At 55.4% G+C, this 16,195-nt stretch overlaps 1 protein-coding gene across 8 annotated transcripts in view; it reads left to right on the top strand.

Moving 5' to 3' along the window:
• The window catches only part of PTPRU (protein tyrosine phosphatase receptor type U), a 90,161-nt gene extending 74,309 nt beyond the window's left edge, over nucleotides 1–15,852 (top strand). For 5 of the 8 annotated variants that reach the window (XM_033227431.1, XM_033227427.1, XM_033227424.1 and 2 more), the window contains 11 exons: nucleotides 532–629; nucleotides 719–835; nucleotides 1,617–1,771; nucleotides 4,405–4,540; nucleotides 5,035–5,184; nucleotides 6,788–6,961; nucleotides 9,725–9,865; nucleotides 12,448–12,573; nucleotides 12,707–12,864; nucleotides 14,222–14,357; nucleotides 14,630–15,852. In XM_033227431.1, the coding sequence (XP_033083322.1) occupies nucleotides 532–629; nucleotides 719–835; nucleotides 1,617–1,771; nucleotides 4,405–4,540; nucleotides 5,035–5,184; nucleotides 6,788–6,961; nucleotides 9,725–9,865; nucleotides 12,448–12,573; nucleotides 12,707–12,864; nucleotides 14,222–14,357; nucleotides 14,630–14,692 (1,454 nt within the window). In that variant the 3' untranslated portion in view covers nucleotides 14,693–15,852. The remainder of the gene's footprint in view (nucleotides 1–531; nucleotides 630–718; nucleotides 836–1,616; nucleotides 1,772–4,404; nucleotides 4,541–5,034; nucleotides 5,185–6,787; nucleotides 6,962–9,724; nucleotides 9,866–12,447; nucleotides 12,574–12,706; nucleotides 12,865–14,221; nucleotides 14,358–14,629) is intronic. The other 3 variants (XM_033227428.1, XM_033227425.1, XM_033227423.1) reach the window with 1 other exon arrangement.
• The last annotated feature ends 343 nt before the right edge of the window (nucleotides 15,853–16,195 follow it).

Below are 16,195 nucleotides of genomic sequence, written 5' to 3'. Positions count from 1 at the left end.
GCTTGTTCATCTGCTCCCTATTCTGCTGGGTCTCTTGGAATCTGGCCGACTGCCTTTGTCACCTCTTTGTGTTTGTGTCTCCCTGATGTGCTTAGTCCATCTGCAGTTGCTGGTCCACCTGCCTGTCTCCAAAGTGGTATTTGCAAAAGGGCTAGCCGGGCTCAGGCCTCATGGGTGTGGGTTGGGCCTCTCGGTCTGGTGGCTGCCTGGGTTCTTCTGTTTGCATCTCTTTCCACAACTGTCCATCTGTCTGTCCCTCCTGGACACTTATGCCATTGCCAAACCATCTGGCCCTCCTCCAGGGTCCCATTCAGGATGAGCGGGCTCTTTAGCCAGGCCCTCTTCTGATGCAATGCAGCCTCAGGGCCCTACAGGCAGGCGTCAGCTGCAAGCTGGGTGTTGTGGGTGGCATGAAGCCCCTGTTGGGGCTCAGGAGGCCTCCTGGCCTAGGGCGTGGTGCTGGATGGTGCTGGGTGTGCTGACCTGGGGTGGAGACCTTGTCTCAGGGACAGGCATCCTCTGCATCCCCAGGGCCGAAGCCTGAGATGGTCTATGACTTCTGGCGCATGGTGTGGCAGGAGCACTGTTCCAGCATCGTCATGATCACCAAGCTGGTCGAGGTGGGCAGGGTAAGCCGGGCTGTGGGGCGAGCTGGGGCGCATGGCAGGCCAAGGGGGCAGCGATGAGCCCACTGAGTCCTGTCCTGTGGGGCCTTCAGGTGAAATGCTCACGGTATTGGCCAGAGGACTCAGACACCTACGGGGACATCAAGATCACGCTGGTGAAGACGGAGACCCTGGCTGAGTATGTCGTGCGCACTTTTGCCCTGGAGCGGGTGAGTCTCCCTGCCGCCTGTTCCCTGCAGTGGGTGCCTGAGCAGGGATCAGAGCCCACTCCCACTTCCCCCAACTCTGGGAGCAGGAGGGTGAGGAGCATACCAGTGCCCATCCCAGCGAGGAAGCTACTTGGTCACTGTTTGCTGGGAACACTCTGGAAGGGCAGGAAGGTAACTGCCTTTGTTGGTGCCCATAAGAGGAAGCCGAGACAATGAAGGGGTTGACAGTATCTGCCAGGTGCTGGCTCCTACTCTGTGCTGAGCCTGCTACACATATTGTTTCAGTCCTGGAAAGCTCCGTGGGATTAGCCCAGATACGGAAAGTGAGGCTCAGAGGGCTTATGCCAGGCAGGAGAGGCCACACAGTGACTGGCTGGTGAGTCCTGTCCACGATCCCATTTGATCTGCTCTGTAAAGTCCTCAGAGGAAAGATAGTTTTTTTCCTTTAAATTAAGACCCTGGGAGTCAAAATGATCTAGGTTTACACAACAACCTGGTGGCAGAGGTGAGTATTTCATAGCCCAGGTTTAGGCATCAGGCAGACCATTGTCCAAATCCTGCGTGTTGTCGGTTTCTCTAAACTTGGGAAAGTGGCTTCTCCTCTTTGAGCCTTAGTTTTCTTGTTGGTACGATGGGACACTAATACTTACTTCATCAATAAATTGATCATTGGGATTAGTTGAGATTATACAATGAGACGCTCACCACAGTGCCTGGCACACAGCAGGTGTCTAATAGATGCTGCCAGGGACTCTGACTATTATTCCCATTGTCTCCCCAGAGAGGCTACTCTGCCCGGCACGAGGTCCGCCAGTTCCACTTCACAGCGTGGCCAGAGCATGGCGTCCCGTACCACGCCACGGGGCTGCTGGCTTTCATCCGGCGCGTGAAGGCCTCCACCCCACCTGATGCTGGGCCCATTGTCATCCACTGCAGGTAGGGGCACCGGGAATCCCAAGGAGAAAAGGGGCCCTTCTCCCTGGGAAGTTGGGCTTGGGGTTGGGTTGGTTTAGGATCCGTAGCGGAGACCAGGCCTGGGTTCTCCTGCTTAGAGACAAAGTGCAGGAGGAGCAACCCCCAAAGGCCCTGTCCCCTTTGAGCTTTGGCTCTGAAGTTGGCACCTTCATGTGCTCCCCAAGACCTGTGAAGCCCCTTGACCCAGTTGCTGAGGAGGCACTGGAGATAGGGAAGGGCCTAGGGGCGGGTGAGACACCGCACGATTGAGTTCTGCCTGCTTTCAGTAAGCAGCTTTTCGTTGTACACCTGCTGCGTGCTAGGCCTGGCCTGGGGGTAGGAAGGACTTCAGTTCTTTCCGCCAAACCCAGTGGGCCTTGCCCACCCACTGGCCTTCACACCTTGTGCAGACCCTGACTGGCTCCCGTGACCCTAGCTGCCCCTCCTCTCTCTGCTTCCTCCCTGGCTCCACATCTTTCTCTTGCTTCTTAAACGGGGACCCAGCACGCTGTCCTGGTCTGCCCTCTGTCTCCTCCTGGAGAGCCTAACCCCCAACCTTTGTGGCTTTGTCCGTGGCCTCTGGGTCTCGTTGCGGTTCCTCTACTGTGTTCTTATCAGCTCCCCAGATGCCACATGATAGAGTCGTCCTCCCTGCCCTGCCACCTAAACCAGCTTCTCTTTGATTTCTTTAGGCCTCTTTGAGATGCCATCTTTTAAAAACAAAACTTTATTGATATATAATACACTTAAAGCAAAGTGCAGAAATATGTTTAAAAATATGAATTTTCATAAACTGGGCACACCTGTGAAATAACCAGCTCTACTCAGATTAAGAAACAGAATATTGGCTGGGCACAGGAGCTCATGCCTGTAATCTCAGCACTTTGGGAATCCAAGGTGGGAGGATCATTTGAGGCCAAAAGTTCGAGACCAGCCTGGGCAACATAATGAGACCTCGTTGCTACAAAAATAAAAAAAACTAGTGGGGCGTGGTGGCACAAGCCTGTAGTCCCAGCTACCTGTGAGGCTGAGGCGGGAGGTTTGTTTGAGTATGGGAGTTCCAGGTTACAGTAAACTGTAATTGTACCACTCTACTCCAGCCTGGGCAACAGAGCGAGACTCTGCCTCTAAAAAAATTTTTTTTTAAAGTAAAGAAAGGAACAGGACATGAAGCCCCAGAAGCCCCCTTGAGCCCGTTTCTGGCCTGAATTCCCCCATCCCCAGTCCCAGAGAAATCACTGTTCTGACTTCTACAGCAAAGTTAGTTTCGCATGCTTTTGGACTTGTCATAAATAGAATCATACAGCATGTACTGTTTGCTGTGTGTCTTCTTTCCCTCAGCCTTAGATTTGTGAGGTTCGTCCACAGTGGATCGTCTTCCATCGAGTGAATAGATGAGTGTGTTTGTCCATTCTGCCACAATAGGCATTTGGGTTGTTTCCAGTCTTGAGCTATTATGAGTAGTGCTGCTAAGGACATTCAATCGTATGTCTTTTGGCCAAGAAATGTATTTCTTTCTGTGTGGTATGCATGTAGGAGCAGAACTGTTATCTGTGTGAACGTTCAGCTTTAGGAGATACTGCTGAGCAGTTTTCCAAGGGGGTTGTGCTAAGTTAAGCCCCACCAGGGATATACAGGATATTCAGTTGCTGTATGTCCTTGCTAGCACGTGGATGCCACCATTTTGAAACCTGAAATCTTGCTGTCATCCTTGTCCACTCTCCTTCCCCTTCAACTCTGCGCAACCTTGTGTGAGGACAAGGATCTTGATGTGCCTCCAGTCAAATTAGGGAGATAGCCACATAAACAATGACTTTGTAGCAGGAAGAGTGTTTTATTGAATTAATTAATTTTTTTTTTTTGAGACAGGATCTTGTTCTGTCATCCAGGCTGAAGTGCAGTGGTGTGGTCTCGGCTCACTGCAACCTCCACCTCCTGGGTTCAAGCGATTCTTCTGCCTCAGCCTCCTGAGTAGCTGGGATTACAGGCACGTGCCACCACACCCGGCTAATTTTTGTATTTTTTGGTAGAAACAGGATTTCACTATGTTGGCCAGGCTGGTCTCAAACTCCTGACCTCAAGTGATCCATCCACCTCAGCCTCCCAGAGTGCTGGGGTTAGCCACCATGCGTGGCCACGAAGAGTATTTTAATAAAAACCTGCCCACATTGCTTTGGGACCTCAAAAGAATGACATCATCCTGGAAGGGTCAGGGATGCTCCAGTGGCCATGTGAATGGGTATGAGTGTGTGGGCTTTTCAAGGATGTGCAGGAGATTTGGTGGTTTTCAGGAGGAAAGAACATTCTTGAATTAGCTCCGAGGGTCATCTCTCCTAATCTATGTTGCTAGGTTGAGCCAGTGTCACCTTTGCATTCTCCCCACCCTCTCTCTCCTTCCCCAAGGCCCATCCCATCTCTGTCCTCTGGCACATTTCACCAGAGCTCTTCCATCCCGCAGCCTGCGCCCTGGCTCCTTACTTGGGGAGGGGCACTCATCTCTGTGTCCTTGTCCCCTGTAAGGTGTAGACATGGCCAGTGCCCTCCTCTCTTCTTCTCCTTAGTCCCGGGCTTCCTCCCCAAAGCTCTGACATGGCCTGGGGCTGCTCTCTCTCCAGCGCGGGCACCGGCCGCACAGGTTGCTACATCGTCCTGGATGTGATGCTGGACATGGCAGAGTGTGAGGGCGTCGTGGACATTTACAACTGTGTGAAGACTCTCTGCTCCCGCCGCGTCAACATGATCCAGACTGAGGTGCGGGGACCTGGCCCTGTCCCCACCATTACTTCTAGGACTGGAGTTTCTCATGAAGGAGCCTGGAGCTGGCGGGGCATGCCCAAAGGGTGTCCTGAGGCTCTTCCCTTCCCTCAGATCATCCCTGACCTTGAGCCACCAACCGCATAGGGTCATCCTGGACTGCTCCCCTGTGTTCTGTTGGGTGGGGTCAGACAACGGGTCCTGTAGCTGACATACCTGGGATTGCATCCTCACTGGATGTGTGATCGTGGGCTGTCCCCCACCTCTCAGAGCACCTCACGGGGTTGTTATAGGGGATAGGGATGAAACAGGAGATAAAGGGGCATGTCCATGGAGGTTGTTTCAGGTAGGCTTGGCCCAGCCTGTAGTAACACACGGTTGGCCTCTACCTCAGAGCACCCTGCCTCAACTTTGAGCTTGCTTAAGCCCCATCACCACAGATCTCCAGCTTCTAGGCCCCTCCTTGGCCTCATTCTCGTCTCCTGTTCCAGGAGCAGTACATCTTCATTCATGATGCAATCTTGGAGGCCTGCCTGTGTGGGGAGACCACCATCCCTGTCAGTGAGTTCAAGGCCACCTACAAGGAGATGATCCGCATTGATCCTCAGAGTAATTCCTCCCAGCTGCGGGAAGAGTTCCAGGTGGGGGACGAGTGCACGTGTATAGGGGTGTGTGTGTGTGTGTGTGTGTGTGTGTGTGTGTGTTGGGGCGTCCTCAGTATTGCAGGAGTCATTGAAGGCCGAGAAGCAGGGACCAGTCTGAGGCCACAGCTGGAGGGACAGAGCTGAGCTACTAGGAAGGACCTTGAGACAGCGGAAGAGGGAGTGCATCAAAGCGGTTAAGAGCCCAGGCTTTGAAGTCAGATAAACCCAGGTTCAAATCTTGGCTTACCTAGTTAAGAGCTGCGAGTATCCTTGAACAAGTCCCTTTACCTCTCTGAGCCTCAGTTTTGTTACCCAGAGAAGAAAAGTGTGAATATGTCCCTTGGAGTGTTTGTATTCATTGGGATTCTTTTGGTTGTGAGTGATAAAAATCCAGCTTTTGTAACTGAAAAGCCTGAGGATTGTGCAGCTTCAGTTGTGGCTGGATCCAGGGGCTCAGATGATGATGCCAACATGTGGTTTCTCTCTGCCTTGGTTCTGCTCTCCTGTTTTGGCTTCATTTTCAGACTTGCATCTGGTCCCCAGCAGTGCTGGACTCCTGTCATCTCTATTGTCCAGTGACTTTGGAAAAAGGCACTTGCTCCCAGCATCCCCCCAAAAGTCCTAGATCAGACTCTCATGTTCCCATCCCTGGACCAGTCACAGGTCAGAGAGATGGAGCTCGCTGATTGCCCCTGGCTCTGGTCACATACCCGACGCCTGGCTCTTGGGGCAGGACCTGGCTCACCATATCACATGGCTGAGATGGGAAAAGGCTGGTTCTCCAGAGAAGCCTGAGAGTGATCATTGGGTGGGCAGAGACCTCAGCAGTCCTCTCCACTCCAGGGTTCCTGCAGTGGCTCAGCAGGATGGCACGTGCTAGGGACCTGGCACTTCCCACAGGAGGTGCAGGATTCCCGGAGGAGGGTGTCAGGCTTTGGGGATCATGATAGACTGCGTTCCCTGTGAGGGATCTCCAAGGACAAGAGAAAGAAACAGAGCCCCTGGGTCTGGCTGCATGAGGTGTGAAGGCACGGGGGTGGAGGAGATGCTCCAGAGATCCGGGTGTGATTCAGTGCCCGGTGCTTAGGACTTCATTCTCTTCAGACAGGGCCATGACCAAGGAAGGTGACCCCCTCTCCAAGTGCCTGGAGTCCACTTTGTGGAGGGCATGGGGTTTCAGGGGTTGCCTCAATGAAGGCACTGATGAGCTAGTAGAGATCCTCACTGTGCCCGTCTGTGTGTGCCGAGCTCAGCCCAGTGCTTGTCATGATCTCACTTTGGCCTCCCAACAGCCCCATGAAGTAGGTATATTACTTCCCTATTTCACAGTCGAGGAAACTGAGGCAGAGAGATGCAGTAGCTTGTCTGAGGTTATGTGGGTGGCAAGGAGGTAGACTCTGGTCTCTAGAGCTCTGTCCAGGCCCTACAATGGCCTAGAGACCGGGAGTCTGGGTCCCTGCCCTGTACTCTTCTCTCTGGACCTCAGTTTCTCCATCCATAAAATGGGGTTAGTAACTCAGTCCAGCCTCCTTCACGGGGATGTGAGGAGGCCCAGCAAGCTCTGGACATAACTCTCTGTCCCCACCCCCACTCCCTGTAGACGCTGAACTCGGTCACCCCACCGCTGGATGTAGAGGAGTGCAGCATCGCCCTGTTGCCCCGAAACCGCGACAAGAACCGCAGCATGGACGTCCTGCCGCCCGACCGCTGCCTGCCCTTCCTCATCTCCACTGATGGGGACCCCAACAACTACATTAATGCGGCTCTGACTGATGTGAGAGCTCGGGGTGGAGGGGGCTCTGGGGCTTCCCTCCCGGCAGCATCAGGGAAGGTCCAGGGTCCAAGGGAACAGAGCTGAAGGCTCTGGTTGGGAGAACCCCTGCCCATTCTGGGGAACAGGATCGTGCGTGACTCTCCTACCCCTAGGGATCTTCCATTCAGGGCATTCAAGCCAGTGTCCCCCACACTCTGCCTGAGCGGGGTCTGTTTGTGGAGTTCAGGCAGGGCTGTCTCCAGGATCAGGCCCAGCAGAGCCTGGGGTAGGATGAGTGATTCAGGGGGCTTTGGCTGGGGAGACCTCGAGGGTTTGGGGATGGAACTTGAGACCTGATGTCTGCAGCCAGGGGAGCTTGTCCTGGGGAGAATGAGCTGGAGTCTGATCCAAGACCAGGCCTGGGACAGTGATCTCTGGCCCCATTCTTCCCTGGGTGGGCATGGGCCCTCTGAGGGCACAGGAGCCATTTAGAAGTCTCTTTCCCTGCTTGCAGCTCAGAGGCTTTGCTTCCTTTACTGAGGGTTGCAAGCAGCGCAGGAGATGGGTGCTGGCATTTTAGGCCCCTGATAAATGGCTCCAAGATGCTGCTGTCTGAGGCAGGAAGGGTCTAGGATTATTATCCCTATTCCTCTGCGACACTGGAACTAGTTCATATGTAGACACAGGAGACACACGGGTGGAGATCAAATGTTATAGATAAAACTGGAGATGGAGTTTGAGATGTGTGGCCAATGGGTGGGCCGCTCCTTCGCCTCTCCCCAATATAGCTGTGTAACCGCAGGCCACCCCTCCCCGTCAGGGACTGGCCGTTACTGGCAGGGAGCAGGAGCAGTTGACTGCATGCTTTCCGAGGGTAGGCTGGCCTCGAAAAAGAGGGAGTGGAGCCAAGCAGCCTCGCTTATGGGAGGAGTGAGTGAAGGGTGGGCCAGGGTCAGGTGTGTCACCGCTGCATCTTTCCACACAGAAATGAGGGATGCCGACAGGGAAGGTTCTCCCACAGCGGGTAAGAGGGAGATGGACTTTTTATGGCCTGATGCCTGGCCAGGAACCCCTTGGCAGGACAGTGCAGGGGACAGCAGGGTTTCTTTAAAGAGGGTGACCTCCCAGGGGGCTTCTGGGCATCAGCTGAAGGAGAGGGGAAGAGCAGCCCTAGCCACTGATGGGAGAGATGTGAGGGGCCCATCAGTCACTGTCACTCAGCTTGGTGGATGGAATGTGTGCTCACATGCTCGCCTGGGGACATCCGGCCTGCTGAGGGGTCGGGGTCCTGGAGGAGTGGCATGTAGTGCTGGGAAGATCTTTGAACTAAACTTAGAAAGCTGTACTCTCGTGCCCAGCCCCCTCCTTGACCTTAGGGTGCCCATCTGCACAATGGGGGCCTGGAAGGGAGACTGTCTGAGGGTCCTGAGCTGGGGCTCCCTGGCCCTGATGGGTGGGTTATCACATGGAGAAGTTCTGGGACAGCCCTGTCCCCTCCTGAGGTCATTGATGCCTCTGATGTCTGACCCCAGCCATGCGGGTCCTATTGGCTCAGGAGCCAGGAGGCCCCATTTCTCAGACAGGCCCTGAACTCGTCAGTGAGGGGCCAGCTGGAATCTTTTTTTGGTGGTCAAGTCTTCAAGGAGCCCCGTTGGGCACCCAGGCCTGAGTTTTGGAGTCTGGGCCTGGCCTTGAGGAGTTGTTAATCAAGAGCCTTGAGAGAGTCCTGGAGAGGGACCACTGGGGGACCAGGGGGGCTCCTTGTTTCTCTGCACCACAACTTGCAGGATTACAAAGGGCAGATCAAGATTTGGTCAGGGCCCAAGTCAGGGTCAAGGCCAGAAGAAGCCAGACAAAGACCAGGGTCATGGGAGCCTGTGCCAGCCCCTAGGTCGGGTGGAAGATTGGGGGTCAGGAGAAGAGCTCAGGAAAGAGAGGGGGATATGGCACAGGGTGGGGCAGGGCAGGTCACCAGGGGAGCCTGGGAGCTAGATCTCTGACAGGAGAAGGCCGGGTGCCAGCTCCCCTGGGAGGATGAGGGAGCAGTGAGCAACGTCAGGGCCTGTCACTGCCTGGGGAGCCTGGGGTCCCAGACCCTTCACTGATGGAGTTGGGAGGGACCTAGAGATTTATTTATTCAAAATATTTACTGAGCCCCTACAGGGCTCTGGGTGGAGATCACACCCTGGAAGCTCTGCTCTCCTGAACCTTGCTTTTAGGAGATGGAGTGGGATAGTTAGGAAATAGATATACAATGAAATGTCATCAACTGGAAATTTCTACAAAAACAGCCAGGCAGAGTGTTTAATGTGGATTTGGGGTGTTGGCGGGGGCTATTTTTGATGAGGTGGTAGGGGAGGGCTTCTCTGAGGAGGTGATAAGCAAAGACCAGGAAGAAGTGAGGGAGAGAGCCATATAGACATTTGGGAAATTTGGCCTAGGCAGCCAAAATAGCAGATGCCGAAGCGCAGAGGCTAAGCTTGGCCAGCCTCTGCCGTGAGCTCAGCCTCATGCCCAAGCTCCCCTCACCATACCTTTGGAAACTTTTGCTGTTTAGTTCTGGGGGGTCCTGGGCTTGGTGCCCAGAGGCCTGGGCCCACCCTGTCAACCCAGGGGCTCCGTGTGCCGACCAGCATCAGAAATGGCCCACTGGAGGCAGCCTGATCCTATGGGGCACAACCGCCCCACTCAGGGTGGGCAGTGCGGGAAGACAGTCTGGGGCAGAGGCTCAGCCCAGGCCAGGGGCCGGGAACAGGGCCCCGCTGAGTCCCGGTTTCCCTGCAGAGCTACACACGGAGCGCGGCCTTCATCGTGACCCTGCACCCGCTGCAGAGCACCACACCTGACTTCTGGCGACTGGTTTACGACTACGGGTGCACCTCCATCGTCATGCTCAACCAGCTGAACCAGTCCAACTCCGCCTGGGTGAGGCCTCCACTGGCCAGGCCGACAGGCCACCTGCTGCCCAGGTCCTCTGTGTATTCAGCGGCATGGTCCCCAAAGCCAAGAGTTGGGTCCCAGCTCTGCCATCTGTTTATTGTGTGATGAGTCATACACCTTCTTAGAGCCTCAGTTTCCTCATCTGTAAAACAAGGGTGTCAGATGGGAGACCACTAGTTGCTCTTTTTCTTTTCTTTTTTTGAGATAAGGTCTCACTCTTTTGCCCAGGCTGGAGTGCAGTAGCGGGATCATAGCTCACTGAGTTGTGCAGCCTTGACCTCCTGGGCCCAAGCCATCCTTCCACCTCAGCCTGTCGAGTAGCTGGGACTACAGGCTGCATCACCACAGCTGGCTGATTTTTTTTTTTTTTTTTTTTTTTAAATAGAAACACAGTCTCACTATGTCGCCTGGGCTGGTCTTGAACACCTGGCCTCAAGTGATCCTCCCACCTTGGCCTCCCAAAGTACTGGGATTACAGACATGAGCCATTGCATCTGTCCACAGTTGCTCTTTATTGGCCCCCTGCTAAGCCAGGGACTGCTTTGCACTCATGGTCTTATTTAGAATCTATAATGACCTTGGAGGGAAGGCTTCAGTGAGAAAATTAAGACCCAAAGAGGTACAGTGCCTTCTCCAGGGCCACATGGCTGGGGAGGGGCAGAGCTGCGCTCCCCAGCCTCGACTGCCTCATTCCAGAGCTTCTGCTCTTTTAGTCACTCCACTAAAGCGCCCTTCGCGGGGGCCTCCGAGGTAGAGTACAATTCAAGCCTCCTACTTTCTGACTGTTTGATCTAGGGTAAGTTGATTGACCTCTTTGAGTTTCACTTTCCTTCTCTGTAAAATGGGGGCCATCATAGGACGTGTTCTTAAGGGGTTATTGTGAGGACCAGGTCAGGTGTGCATAGGATGCATGGCACTGCTGTGTCTGGTGCACAGTAGGCATGTGGTACGTGTAGGCAGTAGGCAGGGACAAAGATGATGAGTGTGACAGTTGCATTTGAGATTGGCCCAGACACTGGTTCAGTGACCTCAGCCTGGGGGCAGCCCCTCTGACTCCCCCATTTCCCTTTGGAGCTCCCAAGAAGTACAGATACCCAGCCTTCCATCCCTACCTGACCATGTGCTGTAGGTCTCTGGACCCCTTCCCACTCCAGCTTTCTGCTGGGCTCGGGGCTAGGAAGATTTGCTGTAAAATGAGTACAACAGCTTCTTGATGGCCTCCTGGAGAATATTTCATTAACTGGGCTCTTTATGTATCAGGCACTTTGTGAAAATGACCCAGGACTACAGGGTAATGGGCCTCAGCCCTGGGTGTAGCAGGAACCATCCTTGAGAGTAGAGGGGAGAGGCCCAGAGGGAGGCTCACACAGACATCATTCACTGGGCACTGATTTGCTCATCTGCTCAACCAACTTTGCCCATGAACTGCTCCCTGCAGTGGGCAGGGAGGAGACAGAGGCAGAAGAGACACAGCCCCTCCCAGATCTCATGGTCCAGGAGGAAACAGGTAGAAAAACTGATAGTGACAGCACAGAGGGAAAGGGCTTTCAAAGAGCTGGCACATGGACAGAGAAACCCAGGGGACCATGTATCAGCGACGGCTTCCTGGAGGAGGTAGTGTCTCACCAGAGATAGGTGGGAAGGGCAGAGTTGGCTAGCTGAGGAGGTGAAGGAGGAGTGACCCGTGGAGAGGGAGCAGCCTGTGCAGAGTTCTGAATGCACAGGGTTGCCAGGACCTGAGGCAAAACGGGAAAGGTGGTGTCTTCCTGTCATGGGCTGTGGTCAGAGGGGATTGATGAGCATGGTGTCTTTTTGGAAGAGGTTGGGAGGCATTTTACAGATGGAGAAACTGGGGCCAAGAGAAAGGAAGAGCCTTTCCTGGGCTTTAGGCAGAGCTGAGACTAGAAACTGAGGCTCAGGATACTTAGCCTGGAGGATGTGTGTGTGCGCACGCGTGTGTGTGTGTGCATGTATGTGTATATGTGCGTGTGTGTGTGTGTGTATGAGGTCGGAGGGCTGTACCTCCTCTGTTCCTCCACAGTCTGGAGTCTGGGAGGGGGTTGTATTTAGGACCCTGACTCCATGGAGGGGTCCTGGGGCAGAAGTGGGAGTACTGAACTGTGTTGCAGCATCAGGGACACCTGACCTCTGGGAGCTGGTGCTGAAGGGCAGAGGCAGTGAGAGAGAAGGCTGGGGGAGGTTCTGGGGTGGGTGGGAGTGATCCAGGCCTATTCCTGGAAGCAGGCAGCCTCATGTAGGAGCGTGTGAACCGGTTAAGGTGTAGCTTTCTAGCTGCACAGCAGTAGGCATCAGTGCACTGTTTGCGAAGGGTTCGTCTTGGCTAATCTGAGCGTGTCAGTGCAGAACGTATTGGGGCAGGTGGGCCTTGCAGCCTGTGGGTGATTGGTGGTGACTGGAGGGCCGCTGAAGGTGAGTCTGGAGTGAGTGGGTGGGCCAGGGTGCGTGGGAGCTACAGGGCAAATGTGGAGCCCTGGGAGTGGGCATGGCTGTGGGGTGAGCCCCGGCCAGGCTCTACTCAGCTCTCCCCTCTCCATGCTCATGCCCAGCCCTGCCTGCAGTACTGGCCAGAGCCAGGCCGGCAGCAGTATGGCCTCATGGAAGTGGAGTTTATGTCGGGCACAGCAGATGAAGACTTAGTGGCCCGAGTCTTCCGGGTGCAGAACATCTCTCGGGTGAGTGGTCTGAGGATCCCCAGGGAAAGACCCTGGGTGGTGGCTGGGGGAGCTTTTAATGACCCTCCGGGTCATCAGGGGCCCCTGGGACTCTGGTGCTCATGTCCCCGTGGCTGGCTGCCCCTGTCTCCAGCTGCAGGAGGGGCACCTGCTGGTGCGGCACTTCCAGTTCCTGCGCTGGTCTGCATACCGGGACACGCCTGACTCCAAGAAGGCCTTCCTGCACCTGCTGGCTGAGGTGGACAAGTGGCAGGCCGAGAGTGGGGATGGGCGCACCATTGTGCACTGCCTGTGAGTACCTGCCTGGCAGGAGGGCGGGTGGAGGGGTTGGGGAGCCAGGGGCAGAGGTCCAGTCTGAAAGGGTGCCAGCTTTGGCTGGACTGCAAAGCTGGCACCGAAACCCCTGGGCTCTCAGATGGCTGTGACCTGGATGCTGCCTAACCAGCCAAGGCTGGCTCTGGAGGAATCCAGTCAGTTTCCAGGCTATAGACTCAGCCCTAAACAACTGCCTAGTACCCTCTGTGTGATGTCTGACTTCGCCAATTTGAGAGTCCTTTGTCAGAATTTTTTACCCCATGAGATTGTGGCACACTTTTTATGCCAACAGAATACCAGCCTTTGTTCATGCATGCACACATGTGACTTTTTCCATCCATCCATCCATCCATCCATCCATCCATCCATCCATCTGTCCATCCGCATACCCCATTCGTAAGTTCATGTATTCACTCATGTCTGGGTGCAGTCACTCCCTTGCTCCCCACTTTTTCATGCTTTCAGCACTTACTGAGCCTCTCGAGTGGCAGGCTGGGCCTACTGGAAGCTGGTGGGCAGCTGAGTCAGTCTGGGTCTGGCCCCCAGGGGTTTTGGTTCTTCTGGTGGGAAAGACCCCTGAGAAGGGGAGTGAGGGCCGCCTCAGTCTGCCACCCCCCAGGAGGCACCCCACACGTGGAGTCACAGGGAAGGAGGGAGAGGCACAGAGGGGATGGAGCTCTGTGGGAGGCTATGGGCTTGACTTGGGGTATGGGTACGTTTGTGCCTGTGTGCCCACGTTGCCAGGTGGTGACCGGTCTTCTCAGCGTTCCTGTTCCACCTTGCTTTCTGGGTACGCGCTTGCTGCTACCCCGCCGTTCTTTGTCACTGCCTTTGTCTCCGGGTGTTTCTCTTGGAGTGTGTCTGGCCTCCTTTCTCTCAGAATCTGCAGTCTGTTTCGCCTTGAGAACATGTCTTCTGAGATGTCCTAGCCTCTGATCCTCCTTAACCTGGTCCTGCTGGTCACCTCTGGGCCCTCTCCTCCTCCCTCTGGGTTCCCTAGCCCCACCCCTTACCTCAGGGTCCTCAGCCCCGCCCTTCTGAGTTCCCTAGTTCTGCCCCTCACCTTGGGCTCTTTGGCCCTTCTTAGTTTCCTTGCCCCGCCCCTCACCTTTGGACTCTTCGGCCCCTCCTTTCTGGGTTTCCTAGCTCTGCCTCTCATTTCTGGGCTCTTTGGCCTCTTCCTTCTGGGTTCCCTAGCTCCGCCCCTCTCCTCTAGGCTCTCTGCCCCTCCTTCGTGGTTCCCTGACCCTTTCCTTACCTTCAGGTTCCAAGGCCCCACTCCTCACCTTTGGCTCCTGAGCCCCGCCCCAAATCTTTTGCATCTCTCATTCAGAAATGGGGGAGGACGCAGCGGCACCTTCTGCGCCTGCTCTACGGTCCTGGAGATGATACGCTGCCACAATTTGGTGGACGTTTTCTTTGCTGCCAAAACCCTCCGGAACTACAAACCCAACATGGTGGAGACCATGGTGAGGGGCTGTGTCCCGTGCCCAGCCACTTCTACCTTCCCGGTCCATGCCAGGCCAGGTTCCTTAGCAACCCCTCTCCCATATCTGGGCCCCACCACTGGGCTTTGGTTCTAGCCCTGTGGTCCTAAAACATTACCCCCATTTCCCCCTTGTCCCCGAGGGCGGGCCTGGGCTCATGCTTGCCTTCTCGCTCCCCGTTCCCCGCCCCCCGCCGCCACAATACTGGAGTCGGGGTCAGGCTCATGATTTCCTCCCTCTCTTTCTCTCCCCAGGATCAGTACCACTTTTGCTACGATGTGGCCCTGGAATACTTGGAGGGGCTGGAGTCAAGATAGCGGGGCCCTGGCCTGGGGCACCCACTGCACACTCAGGGCCAGACCTACCATCCTGGACTGGCAAGGAAGATCAGTGCCTCCTGCTCTGCCCAAACACACCCTCGTGGGGCAAGCATTGGAGTGGATGCTGGGCCATCTTGCTGCCCCTTCCACTGTGGGCAGGCTCTTTCACTTTGTCCCATGGGCAGGTCGTAGGCCAAGGAGGAGCGTAGCAAGTCTGCAGCCCAGCCCCACCTCCATAGGGTCCTGCAGGCCTGTGCTGAGAGGCCTGGCACTGCCTGGCAGAGTGACAAGGGCCCAGGACGGCCGGCTCTGGGGTACTCAAGCGAAGCCCCTTGGCACCATCCTGGCCTTTGGCAGGGATGAGTGAGGCCCTGCAGAGAGTATCCCAGGCCAAGATTCCCACTCTGCATGTGGGTAGAGGGTGTACTGGGGCTTGGCATGTGGGTAGAGGGTGTACTGGGGCTTGGCATCTAGGATTCCATCTGGCACAGCCTCTGAGGGTCCTGGGGAGGCAGGACTCTGTTCTGAACAGCCAGTGGGGCACACTGACTGTCCTCCCCAGGGGAACTGCAGTGCCCTCCTCCCCACTGCCCCCTGCAGCCCCTGGGATATTTTGCTCACTATCCCTCCCCACTTCTGCTTCCCTGGTATGTGCTCTGAGCTTCCCTGAACCAGAATCTGCCCATTCCTGCTGGGCCCCACGGTGGGCTCCTTCCCTGCCTGACCCACTGTTGCAGAATGAAATCACCTTGCCCCCCTCTTCCTTTAATCTTCAGGCCTCCCTGGCCTGTCCTGCTCAGCTTGGGCCAGTGACAATCTGCAAGGCTGAACAACAGCCCCTGGGGTTGAGGCCCCTGTGGCTCCTGGTCAGGCTGCCCTTTGTGGGGAGGGGCAGTGTTAGAGCAGGGCTGGTCATACCCTCTGGAGTTCAGAGGAAGGAGGACCAGTGCTTTTTTGTTTCTTTTGTTATTTTTGGATGGGTGGTTGGGAAGGTCTCTTTAACATGGGGCAGGCCACACCCCCATTCTGTGCCTCAATTTCCCCATCTGTAAACTGTAGATATGACTACTGACCTACCTCGCAGGGGGCTGTGGGGAGGCATAAGCTGATGTTTGTAAAGCGCTTTGTAAATAAACATGCTCTCTGAATGCCACAGAGCAGCTCTGTGTGTGTCTCACCAGCCTGACGGGGCCTGCTCACCTGCCCCCAGCCTCCAGTGCAGTGGGAGGGCCCTGGAGAGGCCTGGGTTCTGATCCAGTCCTGGTTTTTCTATTTGTAAAATGGTGGGAGTGTGGACCAGGACATCGCTCAGGGTCCTTTCACTTTCAGAGTTGGTTCCAAGGGACCCTGGCCATTGCTGTCCCCACCCAGGCCTCTGAAGCAGTTCCTTAGGTAGGGTATATCAACCTGAGACCCCTGAGGGCCACAGAGCTGCCTCTCACCCCACTGGGGGCCCTGGATCAGGTTGAGCTCTTTCTGGGGCAGAATGGGAGGCTCAGG

This window comes from Trachypithecus francoisi, unplaced genomic scaffold (assembly GCF_009764315.1).
Source record: "Trachypithecus francoisi isolate TF-2019V2 unplaced genomic scaffold, Tfra_2.0 Lachesis_group12, whole genome shotgun sequence".
Lineage (NCBI taxonomy): Eukaryota > Metazoa > Chordata > Mammalia > Primates > Cercopithecidae > Trachypithecus > Trachypithecus francoisi.
This window is presented reverse-complemented; position numbering and strand designations above follow the sequence as displayed.